The 21329-nt window shown below is 34.0% G+C and overlaps 1 protein-coding gene across 1 annotated transcript in view; it reads right to left on the bottom strand.

The window, feature by feature from the left end:
- The window catches only part of stac (C2 and C2B_Munc13-like domain-containing protein staccato), a 251953-nt gene that overhangs the window by 180214 nt on the left and 50410 nt on the right, over nucleotides 1–21329 (bottom strand). Inside the window, exon 6 of the mRNA XM_017609205.1 lies at nucleotides 8318–8598. Within this exon, the coding sequence (XP_017464694.1) occupies nucleotides 8318–8598 (281 nt within the window). The remainder of the gene's footprint in view (nucleotides 1–8317; nucleotides 8599–21329) is intronic.

The raw sequence follows: 21329 nt of genomic DNA, 5'->3' as shown, positions 1-21329 counted from the left end.
GTCGTAAAGTTATCATATTTAAGAACATCTCTTTCTTAATTAACGATGACACTTTTTCTATATGAAGCTGATTTCAACATTTTATTTTAGTAAAATTTAGTATCGAAAATATTCTTTCAAAATTTGCCTAGGAATGTGATATAATGGTTCGTTTAAAACCTTTTTTCAAAACTTATAAATGCAAAAACGAGAAGGCGAAGACAAAAGGAGAATAAAAATATCACCCGCAGTGAATTTTCAGATACGGTATAGCAATTTAATTTTTTTAATTTAAATAAAGCATGAATACCCCATGGAATAAATGAGTAGCATATATGTAGTACTTCTATATTGCTAGTAAATTCAAAGTACATTACCCAACATAAGGGTGTCGATATATTCAAAAAAGAAAGAGAGATCCGATAAGAGAATGTACCCAAACTGACATTTTTACTTTTTAAAATTCAGGAGCAGTTTAAAAAATTCTTATTGAAAAATAATTCACATGAAAAATTAACAAAAAATACAATATTTGTATATCTATGAGAAACACTGCAGCCGCTGTGGTGGCAGAGGATAAAGGTACCAGTTACAGAAGGACTTGGCATCAATTGGCATTTCCAGTTGGCGTCAATAAGCACAGAACAGAAACGAATAGCGTGCTTTATTGGATTCGGTCAACTATCATATGCCACACAGCTTCATGTGTAAATAAGTTTTGTCTTATGGCGATTTCTTTTCTACAAAAACCGTTGCCTTTTCAATGCCCCCTCCTTAGTATTTGTGCGTAGAGGGCACTGAGAAAACAAAATTTTTCGGTAGAAAAGAAAACGCCATTAGTTAGAAAAAACAACTCCTATTTTCCAATTTTTCGGATATCGAAAAAACGAAGAGCTTCGAAAAAAGTCGACATATCGAGCCCTAACCGCAAAAAATTTAGGATTTTTTTTTCAAAACTTACTTTTTGAAGCAGAAATACTCTAGGACCTAGAGTCTAGGTGAACAAAAATCTGACAGAGAGTAAATATTTAGAAAATAAAAGCAAATTTTCGCCGAAATGCCGATTCAGAATAAGAAACTAGGCGTAAAGTTTAATGCTTCGATTACGAAGCGCCCCGCAAATGAGAAATTGATCATTTAATTTTCTTTTGTGGCGTATGTTTGAACTTTAGGGTATATGTCGAAAATTTATTTACAATTTTAGTGGTTATAGCAGTAAATACACATCATATTCGCTGTAAAAAATGTCGAATTATGGCCCGAGCATGCGTTCTTCAAGTTGTCAAGTCAACTCCGCATAGGTGCAAAGACAGCCTAAGAGCGTTTATGGATCAACATTTAATTTTGAACAAAATTTGTTTGCGTTAACTGCGCTTTGAAGGAGACATGACACCGTAAAATTTGTATTNCATCAAAATTTAATTTTGAACAAAATTTTTTTGCGTTAACTGCGCTTTGAAGGAGACATGACACCGTAAAATTTGTATTTGTTTGTTTAATTCTCTGAACTGCCCCTGTTATGATATGCCACTTCATTCTATGTAGTAGTTTACAAATATACACGTATACTTCTACAATCACAAAAATTTTCATAGACTGTCTTTCTTTGATTTCGAATTGAAAACACATTGTGATCATATTGTTCTAGCAATATAGAAGTATTACATATATGACGAGTAGATACAAAATATATAACGGTAAAACTGGCACATACATAAATATATGAAAGAATGCACTCAGGCGACGCCTCTAGCCATTGTGTGTCAAAAATTTAAGTAATCGATGGAAATTTTTTTTTTCATCCCCCCCCAAACCCAAATCCTGGCTACGCCACTGATATAGACAAACTAAAGGGCTAGAAATGGGTAATCCTACATCTGCAATTTTAATGGAAGTTTTCATGCAACATTTAGAGGAAAAGTATTTGACAGAGCTGACAACAAACCTGGGGGTAAGGTTCTACGCAAGATACGTCGATGACATCATATGTCTTGTAGCGGGAGACAAGGAAGAAAAAATTCTAGGCTATCTCAACGACCAACACACTAATATAAATTTCACTATGGATAAGGAAAACGAGGGAAAAATAAACTATTTGGACATAACAATTAATATACATAATGTTACTAACAAATGCGAATTCGAAATATATAGAAAGCCCACGTCCACAGACATGATAATACACAATACTTCAAACCACTCTCAACAGCACAAAAATGCAGCCTTGAGACATCTAATAACCAGGCATGAACGAACCCCACTGGAAAAAGAAGCTTACAGCAAAGAACTAAACACGATATACGCAATCGCGGAAAATAACGGATACAGAAAGGGTCATGTAAACAAGATAAGAAGAGAAACAAAAACGAAAAAATCAAATAAGAAGGAAAATAATGAAAAGGCTTGGGCAGTCTTAACTTATATGGGCAAAACATCATATAAATTGGCTAAGGTATTCCAAAAGTATAACATTAATAAAGCATTTAGAACGAAGGATAACGTGGGGAGGATACTACGAAATAGCGCAAACGAGGAAGACCCACTAGACAAGCCAGGTTTATAGAAGTTGACTTGCGAATGTCAACATAGTTACATAGGACAAACAGGGCACAAGATAAAAACAGGATATCGTGAACATATAAGGGACTACAACCAAAAAATGCTAAACCACCTACCACACCAGAATCGAACTTCGCAAACCATATGGCAGAAACCATTGTACGCCAATGAAAATAGAAAAGACAGCCAAAGTTCTCTATGCACAGCACAAAGGACAATGCCTAAACGTATTAGAGAATATGCACGTTGTTGGTTACACTAAAATTCCATGGGCTACAAAACTGCATTCCAAAAATTTTCTAAAAATTCGGAGTAAAAGTTCGAAATTTATACGAAATTCTTTTGAATTTATCTAAATGTTGTATATAGCTTGAAATCTTGATTTTTATGAGTTTAGTTAAAGCGCAAATATTATTATACAAAAAACAAAACAAAACCATAGTTTTTATTAAAAGACCTACACTGAGGGAAAAAAATTTAGAATAAAAAAGACGTGCTAAATTTAAAGAAATACGCATATGAAAGAGCACAAACCCAACTCGTTTTAAATTTGAGTTTGTACGTTATAAAATATGTCGTTGTGAAGGGCACAGATGCCTTTTTGTAATTAAGGATAAAACATATTTAATTTTATGTTCCGTCTGATGGTAATTGAACCCGGACCCTCTTGGCAGCAACCAATTGTATCAAGCGTCTTTGCACACTCAGCTACAGCCATACATGTAAATGTGTTTTCAAATATTGAGTTTGAATCAACATCACAGTGCGATTAGTGCATTATGTAATACCATATATGGTGTGTAGGTGTTGTTACCGCTGTGCATGCTTTGTATACATATGGTTTCTTAATTACATATGAAAAACATCCGAGACGTTCAAATCGCCAACCGTGCTGTTAAAAATGCTTCATTTTAATACGGGCGTATTTAAATTGAATATATCCCTAGTTTTATTACTTTTCACTTGATTTAAATACGAACATTTTTAAACGGTAATCAAATAAAAGATTTTCATTTTTACAACGCGTTTTTTTTTCTTAGTGTAAAAAGATACTGGTAAATATTTTACAGAATTGGTAGATTTTTTCAAGTGAATGGTAAGTATTTTTTATCGCAAGTGGCAACCCTGCGCAAACTGGCACGTTACAGCATCGCCGTTTCTTCGATATATCTCTGATGAGATAATAGCAGCCAAATCTCTAATTTTCCTTGGCACACACAATTTGTGGAGACAGTTAACATAGTTAACGCTTTATAACTTCCGATGGTATTATTTTTATTTAATGCAACATTATTTAGATAATAAGGACTACAATAACACTGTACAGCACTCGGCTGGGTATTGGACTGAACAACTTTTTTTAAGAAATTGAGTCATAAGTAAAAAAAAGCCGTTTCTCCGTTTTTCGAAGTTAGGCTCCGAAACCGAGATATGGGCCTTCGAAGTTCGAAATTGGACCTTTGGAAAAAACTATTTTTAATTATTGCATGTAAAAAGCAAAAAAAGTAAGTAAACAAATAGACGTGGTCCGCCTTTTTTTCTTATTTATATTGTATATAATTTTTTTTTTAACTTATATTGCAGGTGCTATAACGGGTCAAAGATCGGATCTTCGAGAAACTAAAAACTTAATATATCAGAAACCTTTGAACTGATTTTTAAAAAATTCATATCACTGTGAAGGTGATTTAATCCCCTTTCTTGTGATATGCATATGTGTATACTTCGTATATAAAAATTTAAGAAAAAAAAGATTTAAATGAAAATACTTTTTTTTGTATATACAAATTACTTCAAGCAAAAAAATTAATAACTGATTTTAAAAAACTTTGTATCGATGTAAAGACGATCAAACCCAGAGTTGGGCAAAATTTATTCGAATGACGAATAACAAATGAATAAATTGTTTTTCTTGTTATTCGTAAATAATAAATAATTTTGGTTATTCAAAAAAAAAATTATTCGAATGACGGATAAATTATGTTATTCGTTATTCGAATAATTATTATCTTCATTCATTATTCGAATAACGAATAAAATAATAATAAAACAAGTAATTTATGTATATAGATATGTACATATATTTATGTATAAAATGATAACCGTTTTCGTTGTTGTGATTTAACTCAAACCCCTAGATAGATTTAAATCAAATTTTCGGAGGTTATTCCATGCGCATTAAGTCCTATTAAAGGCTACTAGAAAACTCCTTTGTGGCGATGGAGCCGAGTTACTTATAAAAGCCGTATTTATGAACTGATTTCGTTCAAATTCAAAATGTGTTCTCCTGCATGATGAAAAATACTTATGCGAAAAATGGACCCGCTAAGTGGTGCTACAGTTGAGTTATTTAGAAAATCCCTACATATTGTACAATCAGGTTGCAATTCATAATGGTGCTGCAGTCGAAATCTTTAGAAACCCCATATGTCTGAACTCCTTTGTTTTTTATGTTTATATTATACGAATTTACGATGTCCCACGTCATCATATACCCTAAATGCGACCTTGCATCTACCTCCGCTTGATGAAATTGCTCGGGCGGCCATTGCTGCAGCAGTAAGACTCAAGGAAACCAGCTCTTGGATATTTTAAAAGTGGCGAATCAGCAAGGAAAGTTTCGACCACATCCTTCCAATTCCTATATCAATGGCCAAATTTTACATCGAGGACGCACATCTGTGCTCTTCAGCATCCTTATAAGGACTTTTGTTGGCCTACATGACATAAGACTAGAGGTTGACGCATCGGACCAATGTTGTAGTTGCAAGATCATAGAAGAAGATTACGCACGCTTAGAAAAGATCTCACAAGTGGAGGTAAAGCTCATGACATTGAAAGGAATTTTTTCTTGCATAAAGCATCAGAGCGCTATTTTTTTGGCAGAAATATGTGTGAGAATTTTTACTTTACCCATATTTGGTTTTCAATGCTATTCTTGCATTGGCCAACGCAAAAAATCTTATCAGGGGCCGCGAAACCATAGGGAATGGGCTAGTATTCTTGATAAAATAGTAAACAAAATTCAGCTAACTTACAATCCTTGACAATAGAAATAAAAGTAAAAGGTGGCTCAATGTGTTAAAAGTTAGTTTTTATTCATTATTTAAAATAACGAATAAAATAACGAATAAATTATTCGCAAGCAATTTATTCACGAATAATTTATTCGTGAATAAGTTATCTGCGAATAATTATATTACGGATAAAATTTTATTCGAATAATTATCTAAATAACAATTTATTCGAATAATGCCCAACTCTGATCAAACCCCCTTTCTTCGTATATGCATATTTGTATACTGCGTTAATACAAATTTGAGAAAAACACTTAAAATGAAAAAACAACTTTGTTTATCAAAAAATATTTAAACAAAAAAATTACTCACCGATTTTTAAAAGGTTGGCATCGTTATTAAGGAGATTAAACCCCCTTTCGTCTAATATGCATATTTGTATACTTCGTATGAAAAAATTTAAGAAAAACACTTAAAAGGAAAAAATTCTAATTTTTTCTTATAAAAAAATTTGACAGATAAATTACTAACTAGTAATACAATTGAATACCGCAATTAAATAATACAAGTAATTATTAGTGTATTAAGCATTAATTCGCTCTTGTTCACCCACAGCTCTGTTAAAAATTAAGCAAAAGTATATGTAACAGAAGTCTAAGGCATGTAAAAATATAAAAACACCATGCTTTTTGATCCTTTACATAACAGGTTATATATAAAAATTAAAGGTAATTTTGTGTTATTTAAATAAAGTATTAAATTGTATTACTAATTAGTAATTTTTTTGTTTAAAATATTTTTTATAAGAAAAATTAGTATTTTTTCCGTTAAAGTGTTTTTCTCAAATTTTTATAAACGAAGTATATGCATATCAGAAGAAAGGAGGTTTAATCACCTTTACAACGGTACCAATTATTTCAAAATGGGTTGGTAATTTTTTTGTTTAAAATATTTTTGTTTTAATAAAATAAGTATTTTGTTCTTTTAAATGTGGGTTTTCTCAATTTTTATATACGAAGTATACAAATATGCATTTCAGAAAAAGGGGTTTAATCGCCTTCACAGCGATACCAATTTTTTATAAATCGGTTAGTATTTTTTTTTGTCTAAAATACTTTTTTTTTTATAAAAAAAGGTATGTTTCCTTTAAATGTTTTTTTTTTTTAATTCTTATATACGAAGTATACGAAAGGGGGTTTAATCTCCTTTACAACGATAACAGCCTTTTAAAAAGCAGTAAGTAATTTTTTTGTTTACATTTTTTTATAAATAAAACTAATTATAGTTTAAAAAACTAGAACATACCTATTATAATTGCCATTCGTACTGTCATCAGCTATGTACCTTGAGAATAGAAATCGCTGCATCTTTTAGGCGCATCAATATTACATAGTTACATCCCGAGTTAATAAAAGGAAGGTAAAAAGGGGGTTTTTTCCTTTAAATGTGATTTTTCTCAAATTTTTATATACGAAGTATACAAATATGCATATCAAATGAAAGGGTATTTAATCATCTTAACAACGATACAACTTAAAAAAAAATAGTAATTTTTTTGTTTAAATATTTTTCTTTATAAAAAAGGGTATTTTTTAATTTGAATGTGGTTTTTCTAAAATTTTTATACACGAAGTATACAAATATGCATATCGGAAGAAAGGGACTTAATCACCTTTACATCGATATAGATCAGTTCAAAACTGTTTGAAATATAAGGTTTTTAATTTTTCGAAGACCCGACCTTTGACCCCTTACAGCACCTGTAATATGAATCTGCACAAAAAAGCTTATATACCATAGGTTTTTAGTTATTTACATGCAATAATTAAATATCATTTTTTACCAAAGGTCCTATTTCGAACTTCGAAGGTCATATCGCGATTTCGGAGGCTAACTTCGTAAAACGGAGAAATAACTGTTTCACCTATGAAACAATCTCTAAAACAATTGGTTTGGTCCAATACCCAGAAAAAAAGTTGATTTTGCCGCACAGTGTAATCCGTGCAGTGGGCCTACCGGTGAAACCATGATTAAAAATTGCGCCAGTATACTACCTCAAGACCACAATTTTTTAATCGCTATATCTCAGATATGGTACAACAGTATATTTTGCTTTGCTGTCTTTGTGCTTAAGTGCACATTTAAGATACCTATTTACCCCAAAATGCGCATAAGCGGCATTATTTTAAACAGTTATAAGGAAACTGCTCCGATACACATTCAACATACCTGCACATTAGCAATACTTGCCTTAAAAATTTGCAACTATTATCAATTATCAAAGGAAGTATTACGTTTACCTGGACTGGCTCTACACTTACCCTAATTTTACAAGCTTTTATTTGTTTTGCTCATCTTGAAGAACAACGAAAACGGCTTTCATTTTATGTAGTTATATAGATTATTAGATATCATTCGGAAAAATTTGGCTTGCAGTAATTTCTACGTGTCAAGTGCTCCTCCATTATTTGGTTTCATAAGGATTCGGATACTTTTATCATTGAAGTAGTAAAGAAAATTCAAAGCAAAATATACTGTAGTTCTTAGGAACAAAAGTGTCATAACAGTTTTTTAAGATATGTAATAGCATAATCTACTTTTTTGTCTAACCTATGTTTAGGATAAACCTAACCGTTTGGCTGAAATTTGCAAAAAAAGCTTATTTATGTGACCTTTTGCGTTGATCAAGTTTTTTTTACAGATGTGGGATTTATTGAGCTAACTTGACTGGGCTTAATGTACAATTATGGAATTATACTTACGTCTATAATTTTTGCTACAAAGGTATATGATCCTTCCACATCTGGCCAATCTAGTTGCTGCCAGAATGTCTTTATTTGATAAAATATCGCAAGAGTATCCACTGCAGATGAACTATATTTCACTGTGTCATCGACAGCTTGCAATCGGTCCAACTCAATGGCTTTATCAATTCGATTTAATGCCTTAACAATTGAAATGCCGAGCCAGTGGGTAACACCAGTCATAAACCAACAATGAAATTTTTCTAGTGCTAGGTCTTCATTTGGACATAGACATTTACCTAAAATAAATAATTTTTAAAGTTAAAACTGGTTTCTAGAATTATTAGAAAAGAGAGTTCGCCATTAATATCCGTTATATTAGTAACATTTAAAACTAGGATCTGTGCAGCGAATATTTCGACACCTGAGTGGAAGATCGACCTATCTCGGCTGCCAGTTCAAAAACGCCCTATTTCAGAATTTTATTGAAAAACACAAAACACCCTATCCCAATATTTGGTTGAAGAATGCCATATCTCAGAACTCGGTCCAGAAACGCCCTATCTCTAATGAAAATGTATTGAAATGTTCTGCGATAAGGCGTTTTTGAAGTTTTCTGAGATAGGGCGTTTTAGAACTGTCTGCCGAGATAAGTAGGTCGATCTTTCAATCAGGTGTCGATTCGTTTTCTTTTTTAAATTGTTTTCTTCTCTTCTTTAATTTAATATGTTTTTTTTTAATTAATTTGCCTTTAATTTGTAGATATTACTGTTTTTAAAAGAAAATATGTTTTTATGTCATTTAATTTTTATGATATTAATGTTTATATAAAAAAATACCTCGAAAATTTTATTTCAAAATTTTAATGTAGTTGATTGTATAATCCTTACTAATACATATATGTAAACTAAATGGTTCCATTTGAAAAGACAATCTTAATGAATAGCCAAATATAAATTTAGTTTAGTGAGTAGAGTGGATTACTAAACTTAAATTTTTTGACTTGTTTTCATGCAAATAGAGGAATATTAACAGGAAATCGACACCTAAGTGGAAGATCGGCGTATCTCGGCAGCCAGTTCGAAAACGCCCTATTTCAGAAAACTTTTCAAGAACCCTCTATCTCCCCCCCCCCAGGGCCGGATCGCGGGCTCGATTTTTTTTTGGGGGGGGGGGGGGGGAATCAAAAATTTTTTACATTCAGGTATGATAGACATTTTATTTTATTATATTATATATTATTTGTAAATGAATTATATTTTTATAAATCATATGTTTTGAGTCATATAATAATATACGGAGAAATAAAATTTTGGTACATACGAATATGTACATTTGTGTATTGTGTTGCATGTACACTGCAGAAGTTTACCATTACACGAATTACAGAACTATTCTGTGTGCTCCCAGATTCGCGAACCGTTCGATGATATCTTCTGGTTTCACTTCGATGTCATGATGAATATTAAGTAGTGATAGGCCGACCAATCTTTGTTGAAGCATGGCCGTTCTGAGCCAAGTTTTCAGACGACGTAGTGTTGAAAAAGAACGCTCGGCGCTTGCATTGGTGACACACATTGTACATAGAATTCTGAGCAAAGCGTGAATGGTTGGATAAACATCTTGTCACAAAGTTCTAAAGTTTCCAATGCAGTTAGCGGTATTTCAGAGTTTTCCTTAGAAATGTTGGTTGTCTTCTGTTTCCAAAAGTATTGCCAGTGGGTCATTTCTCCTTTAAGTCTAAGGTAAAGAAGTTTTTCTGCTTCCTTCAAAAGATTGCAGAATCGTTGTATCAAACAATTAATTAAATGTGTAATTTCATTCGATGTCAAATCCTTAATATTCTTCGGGAGCAATGAACATAATTGAAAGCCCTCCAGGATTTCCTGAGAAAATCGAGTTTTCAAGTCTTCTATAATATTTTCCAGAAGAGGAATGTACATGGAGACTCGGAAGAAATCCTCACAATTAGATGTGTCGTAATTTTCACGTCTCACTTGCCTACCAGTTGTTCTTGGTTTCTTTACTTCTATGTTTAATTCTTCTGCCAATTTCGTTGCATCTGTAAATATTTGCTTGAACTTTTCTTCGACCTCTTGCCTTTGATCTGCCAAAACTGAAATTAGAGATTCAATTTTTTGGGAGGGGTTTGCAAAATCCATGTCGCCTTTTTGAAGGGATACACTAAGGGGGCGTGTCAAAGATAAAACATCACTTAAGCAAAAAAGCCCAATAACGAAGTCGAACGAGCTCAGAGCAGCGATAAGTACTGTTGCTTTACCAGCCGTTTCCCTGTTGTTCCACTTACATACTTTATTCAACGCCTCGATAATCCTTGGAAAGTCTGCGACGAACTGGAGTACAGAGTCATGTCGCTCGACCCATCTTGTATCGCATAAACTCTTAAGTTTGTGTCCAAGTATTTTTGATAATGCTGTTGAACGTTTAGGATTTGCGTTCTGGAAGAATTTTGTTACCTCTCGTATTATGTTGGAAACTTTCTGAATTAACTGAATATTAGAAGATTTCATGAGACTGCTGTTGAGCTTGTGGGACATGCACAGTACCATAGCAGCGTTTTTTGCTTCTTTTTTGATTTCATTGACTGCTCCACATTTTTCCGAAATATTGACGGCACACGCATCAGCCCCTATCGAGATACAGTTTTCTAAATTCAAATTTAGTTTCTTCATTGCCTTCAAAACAATGTTTCCTAGAGCAACCCCGGTCAGTGATAATTCTACGTCGTCTTCCTTATCTTCACCCTCTCTATCAACATCTTCACCCACTTCATCAACATTACAACCCTCCTTATTAACTTCTTTGGACATTTCGCCAAAAGCATCTATGAAATCTACGAAATATTCCCTCACACAAGGTCTTCTAGAAGAAACGTCGATATACCGAAGTATTAGACTTATCTGGACATTTAGTGAAGGCGCAGGAAAAGCGACGAAAATATGAGTTAATAGACACATTTTTAACTGTTAGAAATATCTAGAAAATTAGTTACCTGTGCTTTTCCTGATAAATCTGAAGTTTCATCAAATTCTATGGAGTAGAATTCCGCATCAGTTACACGTCGGACAATTTTTTCTTGAATGTCAACTCTGCAACAATCAATAAGTTTATCTTGGGTTGTTTTACTGATATAAGTCGCGACTGATGAAGCAATTTTTAGACCATTTTCTAGTGTTGTATCTCCTGATTCAATTTGATATTTCAGCAGTTCACGAAAGTTTCCTTCATTTCGTACATGAACTGATTCTGCTAGAAGTGGCCCGTCATCACCTGTCCCACGAAATGCTATGTTTTGCCTTCCCAGAAAAATAACTGCTCTTACAATGGACTTCAGAAATTTTCTGTTCTCTAGACGTTTAGATAGATAATCATCATTTAAGATATTGTGGACTTTGAATTGGGGATTGTGATAATTCTTCAGAAAATCCTTGGCTGCAGCTATTGCATTCTTGTGGTAAATATGTTGAGAATGGTTTTCAAGATCTCCCGACTTGCCGACTAGTTTCTTGAAGTTAACCAAGGGTTGCGAAACGAGTACACCTAAGGGTGTATTATTTTGGTAACCTCCTACATTGTGCATCGTAAACCATGGGCAGTATTTACAATAGAGCCCTTTTTTTGCATCAGAAAAAACGAGCCATTCCCTGTAATCAGCTAAATGTTTATGCGCCACATAATGTTTTATCTCTTTGCCTGAAACTGTTCTCCTGGAGAAAGGAAATGTGTAATTATTCGATGGTATCCAAGGCTTCTCCAAGAGTTCTCGCTTCACCCTATCGCTTATCTTCGGTCCGATAAAATGACCTATGTCGCTTGAGAATTCTGACATAACTAAGTTATTACTTGCGCCTATAGAATACGATGAGCTAGCGCTGATTAAGTCGGTTACGGATGAACTCTGAGCTTCTTGTCCTAATGTAGTATTACTTTCTGAAGAAGTATCCGAAAGTTGATTTTCGTCAGCATGATTCGTTTGATCTAAAGAAACCTCTTCTACTTTTTTTTTCTTGAGAGGTTGAAAAAAAGTTGAAATCGAAGGCTGCCGGTGAGACTGAAAAACGAATTCCATGAAAATTCCTTCATCAGAAGTTATTTTTCATTTAATTTCACTACAGAATGCAAGAATAAAATGTTGATTCTATTTTTCATGCACTAACGCAATCGTTACAACAACACAGCTCACCACTCGTAAAAATATTATTTCATGGCTTTGAATTTGAACTTTGAATTATTTGTTGCCAAAGCAGTGCGAAATATGAAATTCCTGAGGCTTGCAAGCACATGTTATGTATGTACATATGTATGTACTTACCATTTTCTATATATTTACAAACGCTTTAACAAGTAATATATTCCAAGCATTGAGCACCTCAGGATCAGCAACGATGAACAATAATTATTTTTGAACAAATTGACCGCACAGCATTTAGATAAAATACAACTGAACACGAAAAATAAAAGGTTATATGGTTTTGAAATTACTGTCATTGTTGCGTTCGGTATACATACATATGTACATACATACGTGAATATACGTGGGCATAGCTGGTATACGCTCTTCATGTGTAAGAAAATACAAATCGTTTTGTTTGCAATCTTTTGCTTTGCAAAGGTACTGGTTCTGGTCATTCGTGAAATGCTTCGTTTGTTTTTGAACTCTGGTTGTTATGCAATGCTTTTGTTCTTGCTTTGGTCTTGAAAAGAAAATAGTGACAGCACCAGCAAAAGCATTACTTTGCAGCACCAACGGGAGGCTGCTGTTGCCAACTTGGTTCTATTAGCACTAAATTTGTTGTTGAGTTTGGCGCATTGTGCGGTTTTGCCGCTTTTTGTTTTAGTTTGGAGACACCAAATCTGTAAATCTTAAAAAAATGTAAGCAATATTTATAGCATTCGTAAGTTTTGTAAGCAACTTTACAAAAATGGAAACAAAATCATCGACTGGATCGGATTTGGGGGGGGCGGCGGAAATTTCCCCCATTCCCCCCCCCCCGTAGATCCGAGAAATATGGCGTTCTTCAATCAAATTCTGAAGTAGGGCGTTCTTGAAAGGTTTTCTCATATAGGGCGTTTTCGAACTGGCTGCTGAGATAGGTCGATCTTCCACTCAGGTGTCGAAATATGACTACTATTTTTTTACTACGAAGATATCTATCACAGGCGTATAAAAAATTAATAAATGTGATGTAAATACATATTGTCGCCCTTACGCCAGAAACATGAATGTGCAAATTTATCAATTGAGTTATTGGGTTGACTTGATTAAGCTGTGAATGTCCATGTTATACCAAAACCCAGAACCCCATGCGTGCATGGAAACCACATATTTAAATTACATGATTGCAGAGTTAAGTTTCGTAAAAAAATTCAATCTTGATTTCAAAAAATTTTCATTTTTACACATCCAAGTTTCTGGGTTTACTTGCCGATTTGTTTTACAAAAATTATTTAAAAAGCAGACGTCTCGGTTGCACAGCAAATCGGTTAATCGTTTCTGCAATTATTTCAAATTGATTCTCTAAAACAAAGTTTCGATGTATGTTTAAGTTGCAAACACCTAAAGGTAAATTTTATAAGAAATTAAACTGACAATTTATTAAAACTAGTAGAAACCCCCGAAACTCGGGTGTATTCAGTAAAGAAATACTTACTAAAATTAAGAAATTGAATTAAAAGTATTTAGTTGAAGATTTATTTAATAACAATTAACTTGTACTGCTACAGCAGTGATTCCCAAAGTAGTCCAGGTAGACCCCCAGGGGTCCACGGGAGACTCGACGGGGGTCTACGTTGGCGTGAAAAAAATATGGGGGTCCACGAAAATTTATCGATAGCAAAAAAACAAAAATGGTTGCTTGATAGCCTCTTTATTTAACTTTAATTTTTTTGAGTGGTGTGCTCTTGACGCACTGCTGCACTTACCGTCACTTTATGTCTTCATACGTAGGGAAGCCTTAAAGGCCACTTCAGACTAGAAAGAAACGGATATTTCCTTTTTGGTTATTGTTGTTTCCGACAGGGTGGGTGTATGATGTATTTTGGAACGAATTTCCGTCATCCCTTGTCGTACGTATTTCGTTCGAACGAAAAATGACACTGAAGATGGCACAACGCCGAAACCGGTTTGTCTCCAAACCAAATTTGACAAGGGATGACGGAAATTCGTTCCAAGAAACGGATATTCTTATAACACTGAGTGGGCTGCGGCGAAAAATGCTGGCGGCAGAGATTTGAGCACTTGTGTATTTTCAATGCTATAGGATAGTACGCCACCATTACCTTGAAGAGGTTCTATAATGATGAGTTCCCTGGAGCTGAATGCCGGTTTAATTCCAGCACTGTACCCGGAGGAGTCACACATTGTCAAGTCTTCGCTGATGGCTCCACAACTGACTCTGGGTCGGGATGTGGGGTCATTTTCGAAGCTAATGGGGATAAGCTTCCCTTGTATCTTGGGGAATGCAATCCTCAAAGCCATGACCTACGTGGTGTAAAATATGTAGAGAGGAAGGAGTTTGCATATCTGAAGTGGCAGCCAGGATGCACTTAAGGCATTGGCCAGCCCTCTATCTAAGTACTTCCTAACTAATTCGGCGATGCAAGTCTCAACTTATGTTATTATTTTATGTTGGTAAACATAACGAGCTTGCTTTACTCTGGGTACCAGGTCACTCGGAAGTTGGTAATGAGACATCTAACCATCTAACCATGTGGCCAGAACTGGCTCAAACCAGGCATTCTCGTCACTTTAAAACTCGGAGTGATAAAAATAAAAATGATGCCATCAACACAAATAAACTATTTTACCAATACGCCACATGCAAATTCATGAGTGAGCCAAACATGTGAGGGGGGAGGTTTTGCTAAAGAGAATGTAAATAACGCTAGCGCTCGGAGTTCCCTTGAAAAATATAACTCCTCAGAGCTAGAGAGCACTTTGATCGCTTTACGAGCTCTGTTTTTTAAAACTTGCAAGTGTGTAATTACATTGTTTTAATAAAGAGAACACGATAAAATATTTTATTTTTATTTTTACCACTTCTAATTTAGTTTTGGAACTCACCCGCGATGCAAATTTACATCGTTAGATCTAGTCTTTACATTTTTGACGAGCTTTGGGAATATGTTACGACACGTAGCAGCTAGGGGTCCACCGAAACCAGTAAGGTTTTGAAAGGGGTCTACGGGGGAAAAAGTTTTGGTACCTCTGCTAGAGAGTTGATTACACAGAAAATTGGCGCCGTTTATGGCGAAAGGCATTTAGTATCACACTATTAAACTAAAGCTTTCTTAACCCTTTAAAATAAAAAAATAAATAAAATATAAAATTTCAACCACTGATTCTAAAAATTTTAAAATATGGATACCGGCTAATTTTGCATCGTTCATTTCAAAAATCACATCAATGAATTTGTAAAGCTTTGAGGTTTGCGTCATGGTCAGTGATATCCCTGGTGTTTAAAAAAGAAAGTGATGTCAACTATTTTTATTTTTTGCTTTCATGAAATGTATTTCAAAACTATAAATAACACTGTGCCACAAAAACAAAAAAATTTCAGAACACACGAAAGAAACGAAACTCACGAAACTATGGGCCAAATACAGTAAAACTGGGTTTTTAGTTTTTCACTCTGATGTCAGGATTCTTTTTCAAAGGACTTTAATTCAAATTATTTAATAAAATCAGTGCAATGTTGAATTTATAAACAAAATAAAGTTTTTTGGTTTAGAAGAACGAATAGGTATTGAAAATGCGCCCTTAATAAATTTTATCTTTTCAAGTTAATAAAGTTTGCAGGACGAAATTCGATGATGTGGTCGTATGTACATATGTATATACGTCTCCAAAGAATAATTTTTTCAAAAATAAATATTGCAAATTTTCAAGGATTTTTAAGGATACAATTTTTAAAGGACTTTTCCATACCCATTCGTCCTTATGCACCAAAACATTTTTTCTACAGAATTTTTTCTTATATCTGATACCCTTATCTTTACACTACATTGCACTGATTTTTTTTGAAATTTTTTGAAAGAATCATATTTTTTAAATTCCAAAGTCCTTAAAAAAAAATCCTGACGTCAGAGAGAAAAGCTAGGTACCTAGTTATACGTGACTCAAACAAATGAATACGTGTTGATTTTTTTTTTTGATATTCGTAATGTGTTTCGAGATAATTTTTTTTGTTATTCTTTTATAAAAATACCGTTTAAGCTTAAACAAAAACCACATAAATCACAGTCACAAACTTTTTACAAATTTTAGGGGGAAAAAATTGCACAAATTTTCATCAAAAATTCAACTTTTTAAATTGATTCTTTAGAACATTTTTGGGTATGCAATTTTAGTCTTATCAAGTGCAAGTCTCAAACGGCGAAAAATCCCGTTGATTTCCGTGAATTTTTTTTTTTTGGGTGACGGATTTTTACATTTTTTCCATATAAGCATGAATTTGTTATGAAACAAAATGCGGGAGACCGTTAGCAACAAAATTTAAAAAAAATCACCGCCATTTTTTGCCCTGGCCTGCCTCTAAGTAGCGACGCCCATGTACCAGTAGAAAAGGTTAGTAGTCCTGAAATTCCTTCAGTTCATGTATCCTCTTCGGACTGTGCGAAAAGAAACTATGTATGTTGCGGCACAGTGTCTAAATCAGGGTTGTTGCGAATATTCGCAACCGCGGAACTTCCGCATAAATTTTAACATTCGCATTCGCATTCGCAATAATCAATGCGGCGCTTTTGCGAATGCGAATGATGTGCAAGTGCCCCAAAAAATATATCAAAACACATTGAGCGCACGGAATGGAACAACAAAACGGATTTAATGGCTCATGGTACCGACAGCGGTGAGTAATTAATTGTGACTGGCTGAAACTTGGAAAAGCCAAGCCCAGCTAACTAATAAAAAAAACTAGTTACAAGCTGTTCATTACAGGTGAACCTTTCCAAGAGGTCACCCGGGAATTATGCAAATCTGAGACCTTTATCGTCCGTGATTCCAATAATTGAAATCATTATAAAAAACGGGGTACCTTTTTAACAAAATAACAATATTTTAAACAAATTCTGCTGGCAGCCACGACTTTCAAAACAGAATTTTCTTCGAAATTTTCATTCCTACAAAATAACAATTTATTAGCCATTTCCATCTATTCACAACGTCGCGACGCTATAAGCACACATTTTTCAAACCAGTCACAGACGACAGGATTAAAAATGAATTACAAAAACTAAAATCGAAAAACGCTGATGTCGTAACAGGTTCTCCAAATTCTGAAACAACCAAAAGAATTGGTTCTCCAAATTGGAACACAACGGTGTTTAAACAGCAATGCAATTCTCTAATTATTGAACCGCAAAAAAAACTGAAGTCCTCTCAACTGGTGCAGCGTCAATCGAAAAGAATTTACAATTTTGTTAAGTTTCAAGTTTTTCAAGTTTTTCGCCTCGAGCGAGTAGTTATTTAATGGCGCAGGTTTGATTTACGACCCGTTAGGAAACAGGCTGTAACCCGAAAAGGCAGCAAAATACAATGTTCCAATTTTTTAATTTAAGTACTAAATAAAAAAATATATCAAAAAAATATATTAAAAAAAAATTACTAAATTTTCCATTTTTTTTACCTAAATCACCTAATGTACTCACCAAAAAATATTTCTTAAAATACAGTGAAAGGTCGCATAGACGGACGCTCTAATAAGCGGACACATTCTTGGGAACGAACAATTTTTGGTTTTTTTTCATACAAAATGCTCTCCCATACACGGACTTTCCGATAAACCGACGCCGACACTCGAAAATGTCCAGTTATGAAAAAAACTTTCCCATAAGCGGATGCGAAGCTTTAACAAGCGATCAATTTTGTTTTGTTTTTCAGTCAAATGTTGTCTCTAGCGCTTCTACATATGTATAAGACACAAGATCATAGCCCATATTCAAAAATATTCTTTTTTAGAAAGTGTTGCCTTTTCGTTGCCAATGGACAATGAGATTTGTCGGTAGAAAAGAAAACGCAATAAGTTTGAATTTATTTTTAATTCACCCTGTTTCTGTCTATTGAAGAATAAATATTACTTTAATTTAGAAACCCGCAATTTAAATTTTTTAAGTATGAATTTTTATTTTATTTTTTACGAAATTTCTATAAGCGGACATCTCTCATAGGCGGACAAAAAAGGTGACCATCGGTGTGTGCATATTGGAGCTTTCACTGTATTTGACATCCGCATTCGCATCCGCGGATGTTAGCTTTTAAACATCCGCATCAGCATTCGCATCCGCGGATGTCTAAAATTCCTCATTCGCAACATCCCTGGTCTCAATGCTTTTCGGCAATTTTTTTTACAAGCGTAGCTTGAGCAAAGCTGAAGTGAGTGGCATGTGCACTTTATATAAAATAAATCGGTTTCTGCACTCAATAATGTTTTCAGCCCGCCTAAGTCTCCAGCCATGACATTGGCTCCATCAGTGGCCATACCAAATAGGTTTCTTATTTTTAAAGGCAGGATTGGCAAATGTTTAAAATGTACAATTGGCAAATATTTATATGCGAAATGATGTTTGAAGTTTTTTTTATAATTAAGAATTTCAAAACTTAATTTAACTATCCGACCAAAATCTTACTTTGCCTACCAACCTACCAAATGAAAATGAAGCGACCAAATTTGGTCGGAAAAGACCAATAGTGGCAACACTGGTTGTAGCGGCATGTTTGTTACAGCAGCAAACTTTGAGGAGCAGTAGAAATCATAGAGTGATGAGCTTAGGTTGTGTCTTTCACCCCTATTCTGCAAATGTTTCGTATTCGGATTTTGCTACGAATCGTAGAAATAGTATGCTGCAATCCGAATCGTGTGTTCGAACTTTCGAAACTCATAACAATGGCATGTCTAAAAACGAATGAGTAAGAAATTGACAGCTTTTTTCCGTAATTTTGTACGAAACCCATTCTGTGTCGGAAGCAAGATAAAAGATGTGAATCGATGTGTTGCTGCAGGAGATATAAGTGTTCTTTTAAATAATAAATTTGTATTTCGCATATACGTATATTTTTATCCACTGATTTATATAAACGAACAAAAGAGGATGTTTGTTGCCCCTCATGGAGAATCTTGGCTCCAGTCTAGTAATTTGTAAAATGATTTTCGGTTGTTGTATCCAAACGCATAACCCGCATATGAAAACTTTAACATATACATGTAATCAAAGGATTAAACTTTTATTTAAAAGAAATGTTTAAAATTTCCGAGCATTAGTTTATTAATAAATTCGGTTCGCACTATGCACTGTTTTGTAATTTCGATGTGGGTTCTGCGGAAAAAAAGGTGGATGGCGTAGCCGGAGTTATATGCACAATAAATGTTGTATGCCTTTGACATTCGGAAGCCCCTCTTCTCCGGCAACAGAAATGAGAATTCTACTTAGTAAACGTTAAAATCTCCAAGCGCGGCCGAAGGCAGAGGGAAGCAGGTGGTGGACCTAACGAAGTGCATGTTTTCATTGGCTTGGAAGAAGCTGTTATTGCATTAACTGGATTGAGAACCAGTTCTTCATGCATAGGAGTTCTGGCTTGTGGTTGAACAATTCAACCAGAAGCTGTGATAGATGCGCCCATGGAATTCATCGTTTCCTTCAAAATATGTAAAATGAAACAATTTTACTATAAACAAGCACTTGATGAGTGTTTTTTTAATTCCTTTTCACTTTGTTTTCTTTCATTCAGCAGTCTTCGAAAAACAACTGATAGCTAGCAATGCTGCACATGTTTCCGCAAGGGTTGCAGCATGTAGATTTTTCGTTTTTCGTAACGTAGCTACGAATTACGAATTACGAAAATNCCATCGTTTCCTTCAAAATATGTAAAATGAAACAATTTTACTATAAACAAGCACTTGATGATGTTTTGAATTGGTTTTTTGCGACAAAGGCGTATAGACCTTTCAAGCATNTGTTAGAAGACGGTTGTTAATATAAACATTATCTGAGAATTATGATGGTATTCAATAATCCTGTCTCATCTCAAGTCACTAACTTTCACACTTTTAACCCGCATCCATCGTTTGTATCAAATTGATGTGAATTTCGAAAACATATTAAAATATTAAGACAAAATAGGTAATGTTTTGAATTGGTTTTTTGCGACAAAGGCGTATAGACCTTTCAAGCATTTTTATTTTTATTATCAGAAAATGAATAAACGTTGGTCATTAATAAAAAATAAAAACATTTCATTGAATACTAGGGCCTTTTTCCATATGTATCAAATTGATGCACAACGTACTTTGTGTCACAAAAAATTTCCGATGCATACGGGTTAATTAATGACTATTTTTGACTGGAGACCATTCGGGTTTTCAGAGAGAAAAACGGCAAAGGATGTGATTACCGAAAAGCACTTAAAAAAACAAGCTTGATGATTTTGTTTTTAAGCTTTTTTTATCAGAATCTTTAAATAAAATGTGCAATATTTGTTGCTAAAAATCCAAAAGCTATATGAGAAAAATTACTTCTGCAGAAGTACAAGGGGAATAGGAATACCAATATCTGAATGTAAGAAAATGAAATTAAGTAAGAAATGAATGAAAAGAGAAAATATAGAAATTTAAGAAAAAATCACTATCACAACATTTCATTACGGATAATGGTATTAACTCCTCCTTATGTGTAGCCTATTAATAGTTTCCGTCTGCCTCATTGGTAATTTCTGTAAAATAACTAATTTCAATTTATTTAACTATAAATAAAAGAAAAATCGAAGCAAAATTACCATTCGGACGACATTTTTCGCAATTTTTCCAGCCTGCACACGAATAGGCTAACGAAGATTCAAACAAACTCAAGTACATTGTTGTATTCTGCAGTATTTTTAAAAGTTTTAAAAATCTATTTAATGCAACTCAGGTCAAAATATTAGTGTTTTGATCAAAATAAGCAGCTCTGATAACCAGATGATCGCAGCTGTGGCTCATGATGACGTCTATTGCTAGGATATCTCACTTGTATTTGT

The sequence above is a fragment of the Rhagoletis zephyria genome, unplaced genomic scaffold (assembly GCF_001687245.7).
Source record: "Rhagoletis zephyria isolate East Lansing unplaced genomic scaffold, Rhagoletis_zephyria_1.1 Rzeph_scaffold_00200, whole genome shotgun sequence".
NCBI lineage: Eukaryota > Metazoa > Arthropoda > Insecta > Diptera > Tephritidae > Rhagoletis > Rhagoletis zephyria.
The sequence above is the reverse complement of the archived record's forward strand: the minus strand, read 5'-3'. Positions and strand labels throughout refer to the sequence as shown.